This window comes from Physeter macrocephalus, chromosome 3, assembly GCF_002837175.3.
Source record: "Physeter macrocephalus isolate SW-GA chromosome 3, ASM283717v5, whole genome shotgun sequence".
NCBI lineage: Eukaryota > Metazoa > Chordata > Mammalia > Artiodactyla > Physeteridae > Physeter > Physeter macrocephalus.
The window spans coordinates 17,650,738-17,664,272 of NC_041216.1; the positions used below are offsets into that span (position 1 = coordinate 17,650,738).

Below are 13,535 nucleotides of genomic sequence, written 5' to 3' on the forward strand. Positions count from 1 at the left end.
TAACTGGAAATTTGCCCCCCACACCCACAGAGCCACCCACACTTGCTTTCTGGACACAGATGGCCACCCCACCTGTGATGCGTGTTCCCCAGGCCACAGCGGGCGTCGTTGTGAGAGGTGAGGCCCGTGCGGGCAGGGTGGGGAGCGTGCAGGAGGGGCCGCCCCTGGAGTCAGGCTAGGCCCAGCCCTCCTGAGCAGAAGGAACTAGAATCCGCCCACTCTGCCTCACAAAGGCCCCCAGAAGACAATCAGCTCCTTTACCCGAGAGCCTAAACCTTTAGCCTGGCATTCGAGGCCCTCAGAGATCTAGGCCTGCAGTTTACCCCCAACTCCCAACACCCCCTGCCCCCCTGCCCCAACCAGGCCAGAATCTTCCCAGAAAAACCCTCATTCTTGCTGAAAGTCCTGGGTTTGAGGCCTGACCATGCTGGGCATGTCCTTGCCCTTCTTTTCCCACCTATTTTCCCCATCTGTGAAATGGGTGAGTTAGGCTAATAGTTTCCTTCCAGCACTCTGAGGTCATTGAGTCCAATATGGGGCCCCCAGCACAGTCCAGGATTCTGTGGTTCTTCCCTCCATTCACCTAGTGCTTTCTCTCACCACAGGTGTGCCCCAGGTTACTATGGCAACCCCAGCCAGGGCCAGCCTTGTCGAAGTGAGTAGGGTTGGGGAGGCTTTGGGGATCTGGCTACCCTAGGGGTGGAGCTAGGACAGAGCCTTTGTTCTCCTTCAGCCTGGGGCAAGTGACTTTTACCTTTCGGGGCCTCGGCTTCTTTATCTGTAAAATGGGGGCAGTAAAAGGCCCACGTACCCCAGAGGGCTGCTGTGAATGTGTATAATGCCTGTGCGTGGTAGGTGTTCAGAAACAAACACTTCCTCGCTCAGGTGGCGAGTTAGATACCCAGAGGGTGGTGAAAATGGGGATGCTCGGTGGCAGGTTTGGGGTTCCAGCTGTGTCTTCCCTCCACCTTAGGAGACGGCCAATTGCCAGAGCCGATTGGCTGTGGCTGTGACCCCCAGGGCAGCATCAGCGACCAGTGTGACTCTGTTGGACAGTGCCAGTGCAAGGTTAGTACAAACCCCTGCCCTCCACGAGGCCCTGAACCGCAGCCACAACGGTTTCCAGGACTTCCCTGTCACCATACCCTCAGGGCTGTCCCTGCGCCCCTGCCACCCTTCCTCGCAGGGCCCATCTCTGCCGTACTGCTCAGGGGAAGTCAGGCAGCATCTCTTGGGAGCTGGGGCCTAAGCATGGGGGCAGCAGGGGCTCCCCAGAACTGCTGGAAGTGGCTGTGGAGTCTGGCCTCAAAGGCTGCTGAAGGTGCAAGAGAGCCATCCGAGCTCCCCGCACCCACCTTTCTACCCATCCTCCAGGCCCAGGTGGAAGGCCTCACCTGCAACTATTGCCGGCCCCACCACTTTCACCTGAGCGCCAGCAACCCGGTTGGCTGCCTGCCCTGCTTCTGCATGGGCATCACCCAGCAGTGCACCAGCTCTTCCTACACGCGCCACCTGGTAAGAGCCCCTACACTGCCCCGGCACCGGGGCCTGCCGCCGGCCTCTCCTGGCTCATCACTAGGGCAGGGCAGGTGAGAAGCCTAGCCCAGTGGCATCCCCACTGCCTATGGGGACACCTGTCCCCATGCCTCCATCACTGCCCATGTAAGCACAGATCTCAGCAACCCTCACCCCCGCCCCTAATGCCCTCCCCATGACCCCATTATTGCTTATGTCATCACTGACCCCAACCCCCTCCTTCCCCCAGATGTCCTCTCCATTTCCCCATTATTTCTGTCCTAGCCCTGGTCTCACCATCCCCCCATTCCCCACTCTAATGCCCCCCCCGCCCCTCCCCCATCAAGGTGCCTGCCCCAGTGCCCAGGCTGACCCCCATCCTCCTTCTGCTGCCAGATCTCCACCCACTTTGCCCCTGGGGACTTCCAAGGCTTCACCCTGGTGAACCCACAGCGGAACAGCCACCTGACAGGAGGCTTCACCGTGGAACCGGTGCCCGAGGGTGCCCAGCTTACTTTTGGCAACTTCACCAACCTTGGCCACGAGTCCTTCTACTGGCAGCTGCCGGAGACGTACCAGGGAGACAAGGTGTGACATGCAGCAGGGCCTGGCAGACCCTGCTTGATCGCCAGCTCTGAGCCAGGCCCCTGCCGAGCCCTGGGGCCAGCAGGGACTCAGACACGAGTTGACCTCAGAGCAGTTTGGGCCGGCAGGGAGGCATCAGCCATGTCGTGGTTAAGCGTGCAGCCTTTGGGGTCAGATAGGCCTCGGTCTAAACCCAGCCCTGCCGCTTCCCAGCTGGCTGCCTTTTGATAAACCTCAGCTCCAGAGCAGCTCGGAGGACTAGAGCTCGCGCCTGGTGCATAATAAGTGCTCGCCTGTTAATGATTATTAGCTTTCGTGCAGTTAGTCAACAGACAGGTCCTGAGCGAGGCCCTGGAAACAAAGGACAAATGAGACACACTTTCAGTTTCATTCATTTGCTCACACGGGGAATTCCCTCTGTGCTGTCAGCCCTGTGCTTGGTGTTAGGTATTCTTATTAAAGGTCATATTTACTGATCTCTTACTCTGTGCTGGGCACTGTTGCAAGCACTTTTACATGTCATAAATCACAACTGTATGAGCTGAGTACGACTACTGCCCTCTTGCATAAGTGAGAAAACTGAGGTGAGAGAGGTTAGGTGACTTGCCTGGGCTCCCACAGCCTGAAGGTGGCAATGCTGGGATTCCAACCAGGTCAGAGGCCGCCCTTAAATACTACACTAGTCAGAGTCTTTGCTCCTCCAGAGTCACGGTCTAGCGCGGAGGTGATGGGGCGATGGTGTTAGTGGCACAGTGGGGCGCAGGGTCTTGGGCTGGACTCCAGGGCGGCCGCCCAAATGGGTTCTGTGAGCGGTCAGAGCCACCTGGGGGCACCCAGGGAAAGTGGGTCTTGGTACAGGCATCCCCTGCTGGCTGAGGCCGGTGTTCAAGCAGATGTGTCCCCACGCCCAGGGCCCCAGGAAGGTCAGGGACACTTAGGAGGGGGTGTTCAAGGCTGCCCTGTCCCTGTTCCTTGGACAGACCCACGTATCCCAGCTTCCTCCCAGGGCTGGCTGCCTTCTGGCCCCTTCTCCCTTCTCCTCCTTTCGTGGCCTCCGTGTCTTCCTCCCTACCGCCCTGCGGCTCCAGACCTTTCTCTCTCTCTGACTCCCTCTCCTGGCATTTCCCTGTGCCCCACAGAGGGAGGCATATTTTGCGCGGATGCGACAGGCTCACCAGGTAGGCCCGCGATCTGAGTGGTGTGAAACTGATGTGACGTGGGCATGGTGTGTTCTTGGATGCCCTCACCCCGCGTGGAGAGATGCCCAGCGCCCCAGGCAGTATGGGTCCACGTGGACCCAGGTCGTGCCCGATGGCCCACGGGCAGGGCACTGCTGCGCCCAAGCCCTGTGATAGCAGGAGTTAGAACCATGAGGGGTGTGTGCCTCATCTACTGTGTGCCAACTGTCTGTGGCCAGAGTGGTGGCTGAGTTAGCCAGGAAACTAACTTGATGCTAAACTACGTGACTATACCTGGCCCACCAGGTTACCCCAGCGCTGTCTCCCAAGCAGCCTCCATTAACCATCTGTGTGTGTATGGCCCTCCACGGCCTGGAGTTAACCCTGTGTGCCAGCCTAGAGGGGGGAGCATGCGTCTTTCTCCCCAGTCCGCGTGGGCCTTTCTGGCCGCCATATCCACGGGGAGAGGACACCCCCCAGGGCTCCAGCTCTGGGGCTCTGGGAGGGTCTGAGCTGGCCTGTGCCCTCTACCCATCAGAACCGCACGTCCCTCTCAGAGGAGCAGTTGCGGGCAGCTGTGGCTGCTGGGAGCATCCTGGGGCCCCCACAGGGCAAGGGCCGGACACAGCGGCTGTCACAGGGGACAGCCAAGGCCTGGCTGGGGACAGCCTGTGTCTAGGGCCCCAGGGAAGAAACCAGAGAGCACAGTCCAAGTAGGAGCTTGGAGCTGAGGCCCTGGCCTTCCTGGGTTGTTTTCCCCCAGGCCAGGCCAGGCCCCAGCCTGATGCCCGGACCACTCCAGTGTTGCCCTTGGGAAACATTACAGAACTGTGAGTGGCTTGGGCTGGTACCATGGGCATGCACAGAACGTGAGGCCCAAGGAGCCGTCTCGGCACCACATATGCCCTTGGGGCTGCCTCCAGCCCCTCTAGCCTGAGCTTGGGCAGAACTGTCTGCCCCTCTCTTACCAGGGGCACCCACTCTGTGAGCTTCTCCCCGTAGGCTGGGTCCATTCCAGGGAGCTCCACCCATCTCACGGGAAGCGAAGGGCAGCAGGTACAAAGGCCAGAGCGTCAGGCATTGGCACTTGTGAACAGATAGCACAGGCGTGGGCGGCTGGCTGGGCCTGGCGCGACCTGGGGGCAGGCAGAGCCTCATGGTGTCCTCTCTGTCCTTCTGCCCCTTTCCTCTGTCCTCCCTCTCTCGGTCCCCCAGGTGGGTGAGGCCCAGAGGCGGATGGATGGCGAGATCTGGCAGCTCCTTTCCAGCTTTGCTGCCCACCCCCATCCCCCTCCCCAGGGGCTCTCGCCCCATCCCCAGCCCCGTCCCCAGCCGGCAGCTGCTCTACAAGCAGCTCTGCTCTCCCCCTCCCCCTCCCCCTCCTCCTCCTCTGCTTCTCTGTCTTCCTCAGCAGGCTCTCAGGTATGTGCCAAAGCACCCACCAAGGGACCCCCCCCGCACACACCCATCATGTTTTCTAGACTTCAGTATTTTCTGAACCAATTTCACAAATTCTGCCATTTCTGCACACCACTTGGACAGTTATTTACTCCAGTTTTTTTCTTTCAACCAATACCAACTCAGTTATGCTAGTTTTACATTTTGAAATACACATTAAAATAGCCATTAAATTTTATTTATTTATTTATTTATTTATTTATGGCTGCGTTGGGTCTTTGTTGCTGCACGCGGGCTTTGTCTAGTTGCGGCGAGCGGGGGCTACTCTTCACTGCGGTGCGCAGGCTTCTCATGGCAGTGGCTTCTCTTGCAGAGCACGGGCTCTAGGCGCTTGGGCTTCAGTAGTTGTGGCACGCGGGCTCAGTAGTTGTGGCTCTTGGACCCTAGGGCACAGGCTCAGTAGTTGTGTGTTTTCTAGACTTCAGTATTTTCTGAACCAATTTCACAAATTCTGCCATTTCTGCACACCACTTGGACAGTTATTTACTCCAGTTTTTTTCTTTCAACCAATACCAACTCAGTTATGCTAGTTTTACATTTTGAAATACACATTAAAATAGCCATTAAATTTTATTTATTTATTTATTTATTTATTTATGGCTGCGTTGGGTCTTTGTTGCTGCACGCGGGCTTTGTCTAGTTGCGGCGAGCGGGGGCTACTCTTCACTGCGGTGCGCAGGCTTCTCATGGCAGTGGCTTCTCTTGCAGAGCACGGGCTCTAGGCGCTTGGGCTTCAGTAGTTGTGGCACGCGGGCTCAGTAGTTGTGGCTCTTGGACCCTAGAGCACAGGCTCAGTAGTTGTGGCGCACGGGCTTAGTTGCTCTGCGGCCTGTGGGATCTTCCCCGACCAGGGACTGAACCCGTGTCCCCTGCATTGACAGGTGGATTCTTAACCACTGCACCACCAGGGTAGTCCCAAAATAGCCGCTAAATTTTAAAATGTTCTCTGGTGTGCCCCGTAAATCATCTTGGGATCCACAAGGGGCATAGCAGCAGATGTGAGGAGACACCGACCCAAACCACGGCCAGCGAGAGCAGTTGGGGTGTCTGGGTCCAGACAGGGGAGCAAGTTGTCCAAAGAGCTGGGCCGGGACCTGAGCTGTGGGGCTGGGGGTGGGGTTTCTATCCCTTTGCCCGCCTGGGTCTCCCTCTGGGGTCTGTTCTCACCCCTGTCGGGACCATCTCTGCCCTTTTGGCCCCCGACCTGTTCGATCCACTCTCACCACCTGTCCTTCTGTCCTAGTTCTCTCTCTCCTACAAAGGCTTCTCTCTGCTTCCTGAAAGCCTCTATTATTGGCAGCTGCCCAAAGCCTTCCTGGGGAACAAGGTAACAAGGATTTGGGGGGGTGGGGGAATAGGGGTGTCATCAAATCCTAAAATATCAGAGGGCCCTTTGTCAAAACCTTTTATGACACAAATGGGTAGACCAAGGCCCAGAGAGGGGTCCCACATTCAGGTCAAAGTAGGGCAGAGATCGAACCCAGCTCAGCTCTTACCCTTCAGCGAGCCACAGTCCCCTGGCAGAAAGGCTGTCTTAACTGGGAGGTAAGGCACCTCTTCTTTGGTCTCCCTTCACCCTGTATCCAGATCACTGACCTAGCTCTTGGGACTGCATTCATTCATTTAAGAAGTATTTAGTACTTACTGTGTGCTGTACTGTATATGGGCAGAATAAGACCCTCGCCTCCCAGAGTTCAATGTTAATCTGATTATCATTCCTGTCATGTCGGAATCACCGTCATCATCGTCATTATTATTAGTAGTATTGCATTTGTACTAGTATTGTTCCAGAAATGATTTAGAGTGCCCCTTAAGAATACACACAATATGCAATAAAATAACATTCAGAGAAGCAGACAAGACAGTCTGGTTCAGGGGGAAATGAAGGTAGGAAGCTTGCTGGAGCCAAGGGTGGAGCTGGGCGCAATGAGGGGAGTTGGCAAGCATTGAGGCTGTGTGCTCAGCAGGCCCTGTGCTGAGTGCAGGGTTTTACGTGGCCTGCATTACTTAATCCTCATACTACCTTTCAAGGTAGGTATTATTTTTATTCCCATTTCCATAGGAGGAAAGTTGGGCTCAGAGAAGTTAAGTGACTTGCCCAAGGCGGTCCAGCCAATAGAGCTGGACTTGAACCCCAGTCTTAGACTGCAGGGTCTGCTCCCTTAGCCACCCTGCTGTACACACCTGCAGCTTGGTCCTAGACATGGCAATGAACTTGCTGGCATCCAAAGAAAACGGGAAACCAGCTGTTTCATGGTTATCTGGTTATGCCCCTAAATTCCTTACCTCACCCTGAGCTTGTGGAGAACATCCTCAGGACCTGTGTAGCCCAGGGCCTGGCATGTCATCAGTAGGTGTTTAATAAATGCTCACCAACTGAATGAACACAAATGAGCAAATGGGCTAGGCCTGACACAGTGTGGTGTTGACCTGAACTGCTGCCCTAGCGGCAGAGGAGAGAAAGGAAAGTCCTGTGGGGCAGAACTGGGGCCTTGGCTGCCCAAGTGGAGGCCCCCAGCAGCAAACATATGGCTCTTCCAGTTGTGAGCAATAGGAAACCCGAGTCCAGCTGGCTTGCCCGCAATGAAGAATCTATTGGCTCGTGAAAGTACAAAGCCCAAAGATAGCTGGTATCAGGCATGGCTCGATCCAGGAGCTCATTAGGACTTTATCTCAGCTGGCATCATTCTCCAGCTTCCAATCTGACTAGTAAAGGGGGTTTTTCTGTTCCAGTAGAAAGGGCAGAAGTACCAGGTTCACATGTTCATCCCTGCTGGAGCAGAGAGGGGGAGTGGTGGAATGTGCAGATTGGCCAGACCTGGCTCATGTCTCCACTTTAGAGGAGGAGGGGCCGGGCCCCTCAAACCACACAGGCTGCCTGTAGAACATAGTTTCCTTTAAAGGAAACCAGGACTACAGTTTGCAAAACAACGGGGGAAAGGGACTCTGAGCAAACAAACAAAAACCACCTACCCAGGAGGCAAGAGTTCTGAGGGGCAACTTTCAGCATCCCCTTTGTCCCCGCCATGGCTGAGAACTTTTGAACCTCCGGCAACCTCTCTGGGGTGGTCACAGTCATTACCCCTGTGTGCTTTATGGGAAATTCCTTTAATGGAAGGGACTCGGAGCTTGTTTGCTGGGATCGCGAGACAGTGGGAGATGGGGAACCCCATAAAACAGAATAGAGGCTTCTCAGGGTCACTGCCACCAGGTCTGAGACTGTGAAGGAACTGATAGATGTCCTGTCACTTAGGCAACCACCAGCCTCTGGTTGGGTGGGGAGGACAGCACGGGTGCAGAAAGGCCTCCAGAGGCTCCGCCCCCTCACCTGTCTGGTCGCACACACCCCAGAGGAGGGCAGAATCAGGTTGTGACTGCAGGGCTTGCCTCTTGCAGGTGGCAGCCTATGGCGGAAAGCTGCGGTACACCCTCTCCTACACAGCGGGGGCCCAGGGCAGCCCGCTGTCTGACCCGGATGTCCAGATCACGGTGAGCACATGGGTTCCACACCGGGTGGGCCAAAGGGGAAGGTGGAGGCTGGGCATACCCTCAGTGTTTCTTCTCTTTCAGTCCAGCACTCAGCTGGCCTGGCACCCACCCCCTAGTTAGGCCCATGCCCCCGCCCCACCATCTGTTTGGACACTATGTAGGCAGAGGCCCAGCTGCTGGAAGATGGGGTAGTGGGCATGTACCTGACTTCTTTGGGTACATGAGCTTGGGAGATTGGAGAGGTAGGAGACTGGGATTGGGAGAGGAGCCCACTATCCCCGAGAGCCCCCCAGTTCCCCTCCCAAGCCCACTCGTGTCTCCCCAGGGCAACAACATCATGCTGGTGGCCTCCCAGCCAGCACTGCAGGGCCCGGAGAGGAAGAGCTACAAGATCATCTTCCGAGAGGTGAGAGGCACTTGGCCACACCATGTCTGACCCTCTGCACCCTCCACCCTGCTCTGGAGCCTGGCTTTGACGCCAGCTACACTGCCTCTAACTGCCCCCATCCTCAGCTAACAGTCCTTGGCCAGTGCCTGGAAGGCAGGTGTTGGGGCTGGGGGCACTGCAGGAACAGCACACAAAGCCCAACGCCCCTCACCCTCATTTGCTGTCTTCCCCCACCAACCCAGGAATTCTGGCGCCGGCCTGATGGGCAGCCAGCTACCCGTGAGCACCTCCTGATGGCACTGGCTGACCTGGACGAGCTCCTGGTCCGGGCCACGTTGTCCTCGATGCCGCTCGCAGCCAGCATCAGCGCGGTCAGCCTGGAGGTCGCCCAGCCTGGGCCCTCAGAGGGACCCCGGGCCCTTGAGGTGGAGGAATGCCGCTGCCCCCCGGGCTACGTCGGCTCGTCCTGCCAGGTGCGTGTGACCCGCCCAGATGCCTCTGCGCTAACACAGCTGGATCAGCAAGCGGTCAACTGGGATTTCCATGGCCACCTGTGATTACTGTCATAACTTTAATATACTCAGCAACATCTCATTTATTCTTCCCAGCAGCACTGAGAGATGTGTAATTGTCCCCTTTTAACAGATTTGTTTTTAAATGAGGCACTGAAGGGTGCACAACTTACCCAAGAGCACGTAGCTACACTCCGCAGAGGTTAAGACCCAGCTCATGTTCCCAGGATGCCCGCCAGAGACAGAGAGACAGAGACACAAATTAGCCCAAAACAGAGCATGGAAATGCCTCAGAGTGGTGAACAGCGTGGGTTGGAGTAGCATTCTAGGCAGGGAGGGCAGAATAAGCAGAAGTTCAGAAGGAGGAATATGTGTGGACATAGCCTGCGATGCAGGAGGGTCACCCCTGGAAAGCTGAGTCGGGGGTGCTTCGTCAGGCCTGCAGCAAGGCTCCCTCCAGCAGGGACTGCCAAGCTGCTGAGGGAGTGCTGGGGTCAGAACTGAACCCCAGGAAAGCTCCTCTGCCCCCAGTGAATGAGATGGATGGGGCGGGGGGAGAGACAGTGAGTCCTATCGGGAGGGAAGAGAGGGAGTGGGAGAGAGGGGAGGCAGTTGGAGGGACTCCAAGAACATTTGCAGGGTTCAGCTGGAGACTGTGAACGCGAGGGCAGGGCCTGAGCTGACTGTTCACCACTGAGTCCCTAGGCCCGAAGCAGGCAACCAGTTAACATTTGATGAATGAATGTGGCACTGGGGAAGGGGGATCGCAGGAGGGAAAGGGGCAGGGCTGCAATGCCAAGTGGGGGGCCGGGAGGTCAAGTGTGGAAACAGCTAGCCCCCCACCCAACCGAGGCAGTCCCAGTGGGAAGTCCACATCTCTGCAGCTTTACACCTGTGCACCTTTGCTGTGTCCACAAGAACTTTCAAATCCAAATAGGTGAACTTCATGTCCCTTGAAGTTATAAAATTTAACACATTTTGAAGGAGAACCCCTGGGGAAAGCAGAATCCTTGGTACACGTTTTCCAGTGAAGCAAAACAGATTTATAAACATCCCTTTGAAGTGGTCGGGGAGCGAGGGCCTGGAGAGATTTCAAAGAAGGGGCAGCGAATAGAAATTCATTATTTTCAGAACCCATGATTACTCACTTAGGATGTGTAAAAACATCCTTGGTTATATGGGTGCTGCCTCTTTCACTTTACTGAGCAAATGTAAACATAGTCATAAAGGTCTTCGAGGACTTATTCCAAATCCAGGTCTCCTGAACTCCCTTTATCCATCTCAGGGTTACGTTTTTCAATAAAGACCCTGCCAGAAGAATTTTCAGGGATGAAGTCCTGGGCCTGGAGAAGGGTTCTCCATTAAGAATGAACTATTACTTCAGTATATCCAGAGTGACTGGAGATGCCAGGCAGGATGGGGGTGACACTGTCCCAGCTCTGAAGTGTTGGGAAAGTGAAGATGGGGGAGGAGAGCTAAGAGGGGATGCTGGGGTGGAGAGCTGGGCCTGGAATTTCCCTGCCAACAGCCAATGGGAGTCTAGATGGTGGAGGGGGGATGGTGGAGAGGGGTTCTAGGTCTGCTGTCTCTGGGTGGGACCACAATGGAGACGGAGACCAACTGTCCTCTCTACCCCCAGGACTGTGCCCCGGGCTACACGCGCACTGGGAGTGGACTCTACCTTGGCCACTGTGAGCTGTGCGAATGCAATGGCCACTCAGACCTGTGCCACCCAGAGACCGGGGCCTGCTCGGTAAGATGCAAGCAGGGCCAGGGCAGGGGTCAGCTTGGCTGGGCCTGGGTGGGGTGTCAGGGCTGGCTGTGGGATAGGGAGGGGTTTGGTTTGGATAGACCCAGATCCAGGGGCAAGGTCGTGGGGCACATCCTATGGGGAAAAGCGCCTGGCCCAGCAGGTCTGGGCATCGAGGGGTTGCAGGCATGGTGGGGTGGCCAGAACTATGGAGTAACATCCTTCCTTATAAAGAAAACTTTGGGGGAATTCCCTGGCGGTCCAGTGGTTAGGACTCCACGCTTCCACTGCACGGGTTCAGTCCCTGGTCAGGGAACTAAGATCCCTGAAGCCGCATGGCATGGCCAAAAAATAAAGAAAAGAAAACTTTGGTTCCTGCTGTTTCTTATCACCAAAGTGACACATGTTTTCTGTAGAAGAATCAGACTACAGAGATAACTTAAAAAGAAAGTAAAAATTCCCTGAAATCCTACCATCTGGAGGTAATTACTGTCAATGTTAGACTCTGGAGCTCTTTTGCTCTTTTTCTAGGCAAATATTTATGCAGATTAATATACCTTTCGTTTTACAAATAACCATAGGATCACTGTGTTTTATGATCAACTTTTTTCACTTACAAGTTCATGACGTCTTTGACTATTTCAGTAGTTTTTTATACCTGAACTTTTTGGAGTGGTGTATGTATAGCTGTCCAGGGTATGTGGTCAAGGACCAGGGGTTGACAGAGCCACAAGCTAAATATGGAATGGGGAATATGCTATGTTAATAAAAGAAACATGGATCTCTTTGGAGGAAAACGTAAAACCCATACACGTTTTTACGATGAAGTGCTTATTCCCAAAACTCCGCCCCCACATTCTCACGTGGGGACTTTCCTCTGATATTACAGGTATTTAGGTAGAAAAATGTAAGAAATGGAATCAGTATCATCCTTTGTGATAGCTCTTTGGATGGGTGCTCTTTTTAATTTTCTCAGTTCTTTTTTCATGGTTTGTTTCCAGCATTTTGCTTTTATAGACACCACTGAGATGAACATCCTGTAGTGAAATCATTGTGCCCCTCTATAACTATCTCTTTAAGATAAGCTCACAAACATGGAATTTCGAGGTCAAGAGATTACATAATTGTACAGTTTTTGGTAAATTTTGCCAAATAGCGAGTAGCTGACATCCTTGTGCCTCGCAGCAATGCCAGCACAACGCCGCCGGGGAGTTCTGCGAGCTGTGTGCACCTGGCTACTATGGAGACGCCACGGCTGGAACGCCTGAGGACTGCCAGCCCTGTGCCTGCCCACTGACCAACCCAGAGAACATGTGGGTGCTCTTGTGGCTCAAGGAAGAGCTCCCACTGGGGAGTGGAGGGCATTGAACTGACTTTTGGGGGAGAAGTGGAGGGAACAGGGTGGGGAGTGGGCGTCCCATGGCCTGACCTTTGCCTCTTATCCCAGGTTTTCCCGCACCTGTGAAAGCCTGGGAGCTGGTGGATACCGCTGCACAGCCTGCGAACCTGGCTACACTGGCCAGTACTGTGAGCAGTAAGTTTGCAAACAGGAGGGATGAAGGGAGGGGGCATATGGTAGACTCCTAGGTGAGAGTCCTGGATGATGTTGCTCAGAAAGGTCCCTACCAGGATCATGTCCCTCCCCTGCTCAAAACCCTTCCAAGATTCCCCATTGCCCTTGGGACCAGCCCAAGCTCCTTAGGTAGCTTTATCACTCTTCAGTCTCATCCCACTTCTGACACCCAACTCTGTACTCTAGCTGGGCTTCATTTCTTGACTTCTTCATGTTCATTTCTTTGCATGTGCTATTTCCTCTTCATGGAACATTCTTCACCCTCAAGCCGCCTGTTCCTGGCTAACTCTTGTTTAGCCTTCAAGGCTCAGCTTTATTCCCTCATTCAGCACATTTTTATTGAGCATCTACTGTGTGCCATGCAGTGTGCCAAGGTGTTGGAAATAAAGTAATGAGCAAAACAGATCCAGTCCCAGCCCTTATAGTTTCCCAACTATAATGGGAGACAAGATGGCGAGTAATCATACAAATACATAGTTAAAACAGTGATAAATTCGCTGCAAAGTACAGTCTGCTCCAAGGGAATATAGCAGCTCAGCAGTCCCATCCTCTGGGAAGCCTCCTGATTCTCAGGGCTAGATTAGTGCCCCCCCCCCACCATGCCCTCACAACCCCCATAGATGTCCATCACTCTCATTAACATAGTTTCCATGTTAGTTTCCCAACAAGTCAGTTCCATAAGAGCAAGGACTTTATCATGTTTACTGTTATGTTTCAATAACCTTGCATCGTAGTTGCTTAATAAACATTTGTTGAATGAATGTTTCCCTGAATCCATCCTACTGACATTTCCTCACACTCCCCTTTCTCAACTCCCAGAGGCCCTGTGGTGGGGCTTTTTTGGTCTCTGAAGTCCTTCCAGAGCTCAGAGCTTCTTCACCCCATACTGGGCAGAGAGCTGAGCTTCTGGCTCCCCCAAGTCCACTATGAGGCACTGGGTCCCCTGGGGTCTGACACAGCTGGTCCTTGTTCCTCCTTACAGGTGTGCCCCAGGATACGTGGGTAACCCCAATGTGCGAGGGGGCCAGTGCCTGCCACGGGGTAAGTGGGACCATGGTCTTGGGTTGAGGTGATGGGCAAGGCAGGG

The 13,535-nt window shown here is 54.6% G+C and overlaps 1 protein-coding gene across 2 annotated transcripts in view; it reads left to right on the forward strand.

Moving 5' to 3' along the window:
* Positions 1-13,535, forward strand: part of HSPG2 (heparan sulfate proteoglycan 2) — a 102,843-nt gene that overhangs the window by 56,401 nt on the left and 32,907 nt on the right. Inside the window, exons 30-44 of one of the 2 annotated variants that reach the window (XR_003679168.2) lie at positions 31-117; positions 606-655; positions 974-1,068; positions 1,375-1,515; positions 1,912-2,103; positions 3,240-3,278; positions 4,494-4,700; positions 5,980-6,063; positions 8,133-8,225; positions 8,551-8,631; positions 8,856-9,086; positions 10,765-10,878; positions 12,061-12,188; positions 12,323-12,409; positions 13,431-13,489. Coding sequence is in view for 1 of the 2 variants with exons in the window: in XM_055083712.1 (XP_054939687.1) it covers positions 31-117; positions 606-655; positions 974-1,068; positions 1,375-1,515; positions 1,912-2,103; positions 8,133-8,225; positions 8,551-8,631; positions 8,856-9,086; positions 10,765-10,878; positions 12,061-12,188; positions 12,323-12,409; positions 13,431-13,489 (1,358 nt within the window). In the remaining variant the exon portion in view is untranslated. The remainder of the gene's footprint in view (positions 1-30; positions 118-605; positions 656-973; positions 1,069-1,374; positions 1,516-1,911; positions 2,104-3,239; positions 3,279-4,493; positions 4,701-5,979; positions 6,064-8,132; positions 8,226-8,550; positions 8,632-8,855; positions 9,087-10,764; positions 10,879-12,060; positions 12,189-12,322; positions 12,410-13,430; positions 13,490-13,535) is intronic. The other variant, XM_055083712.1, reaches the window with a different exon arrangement.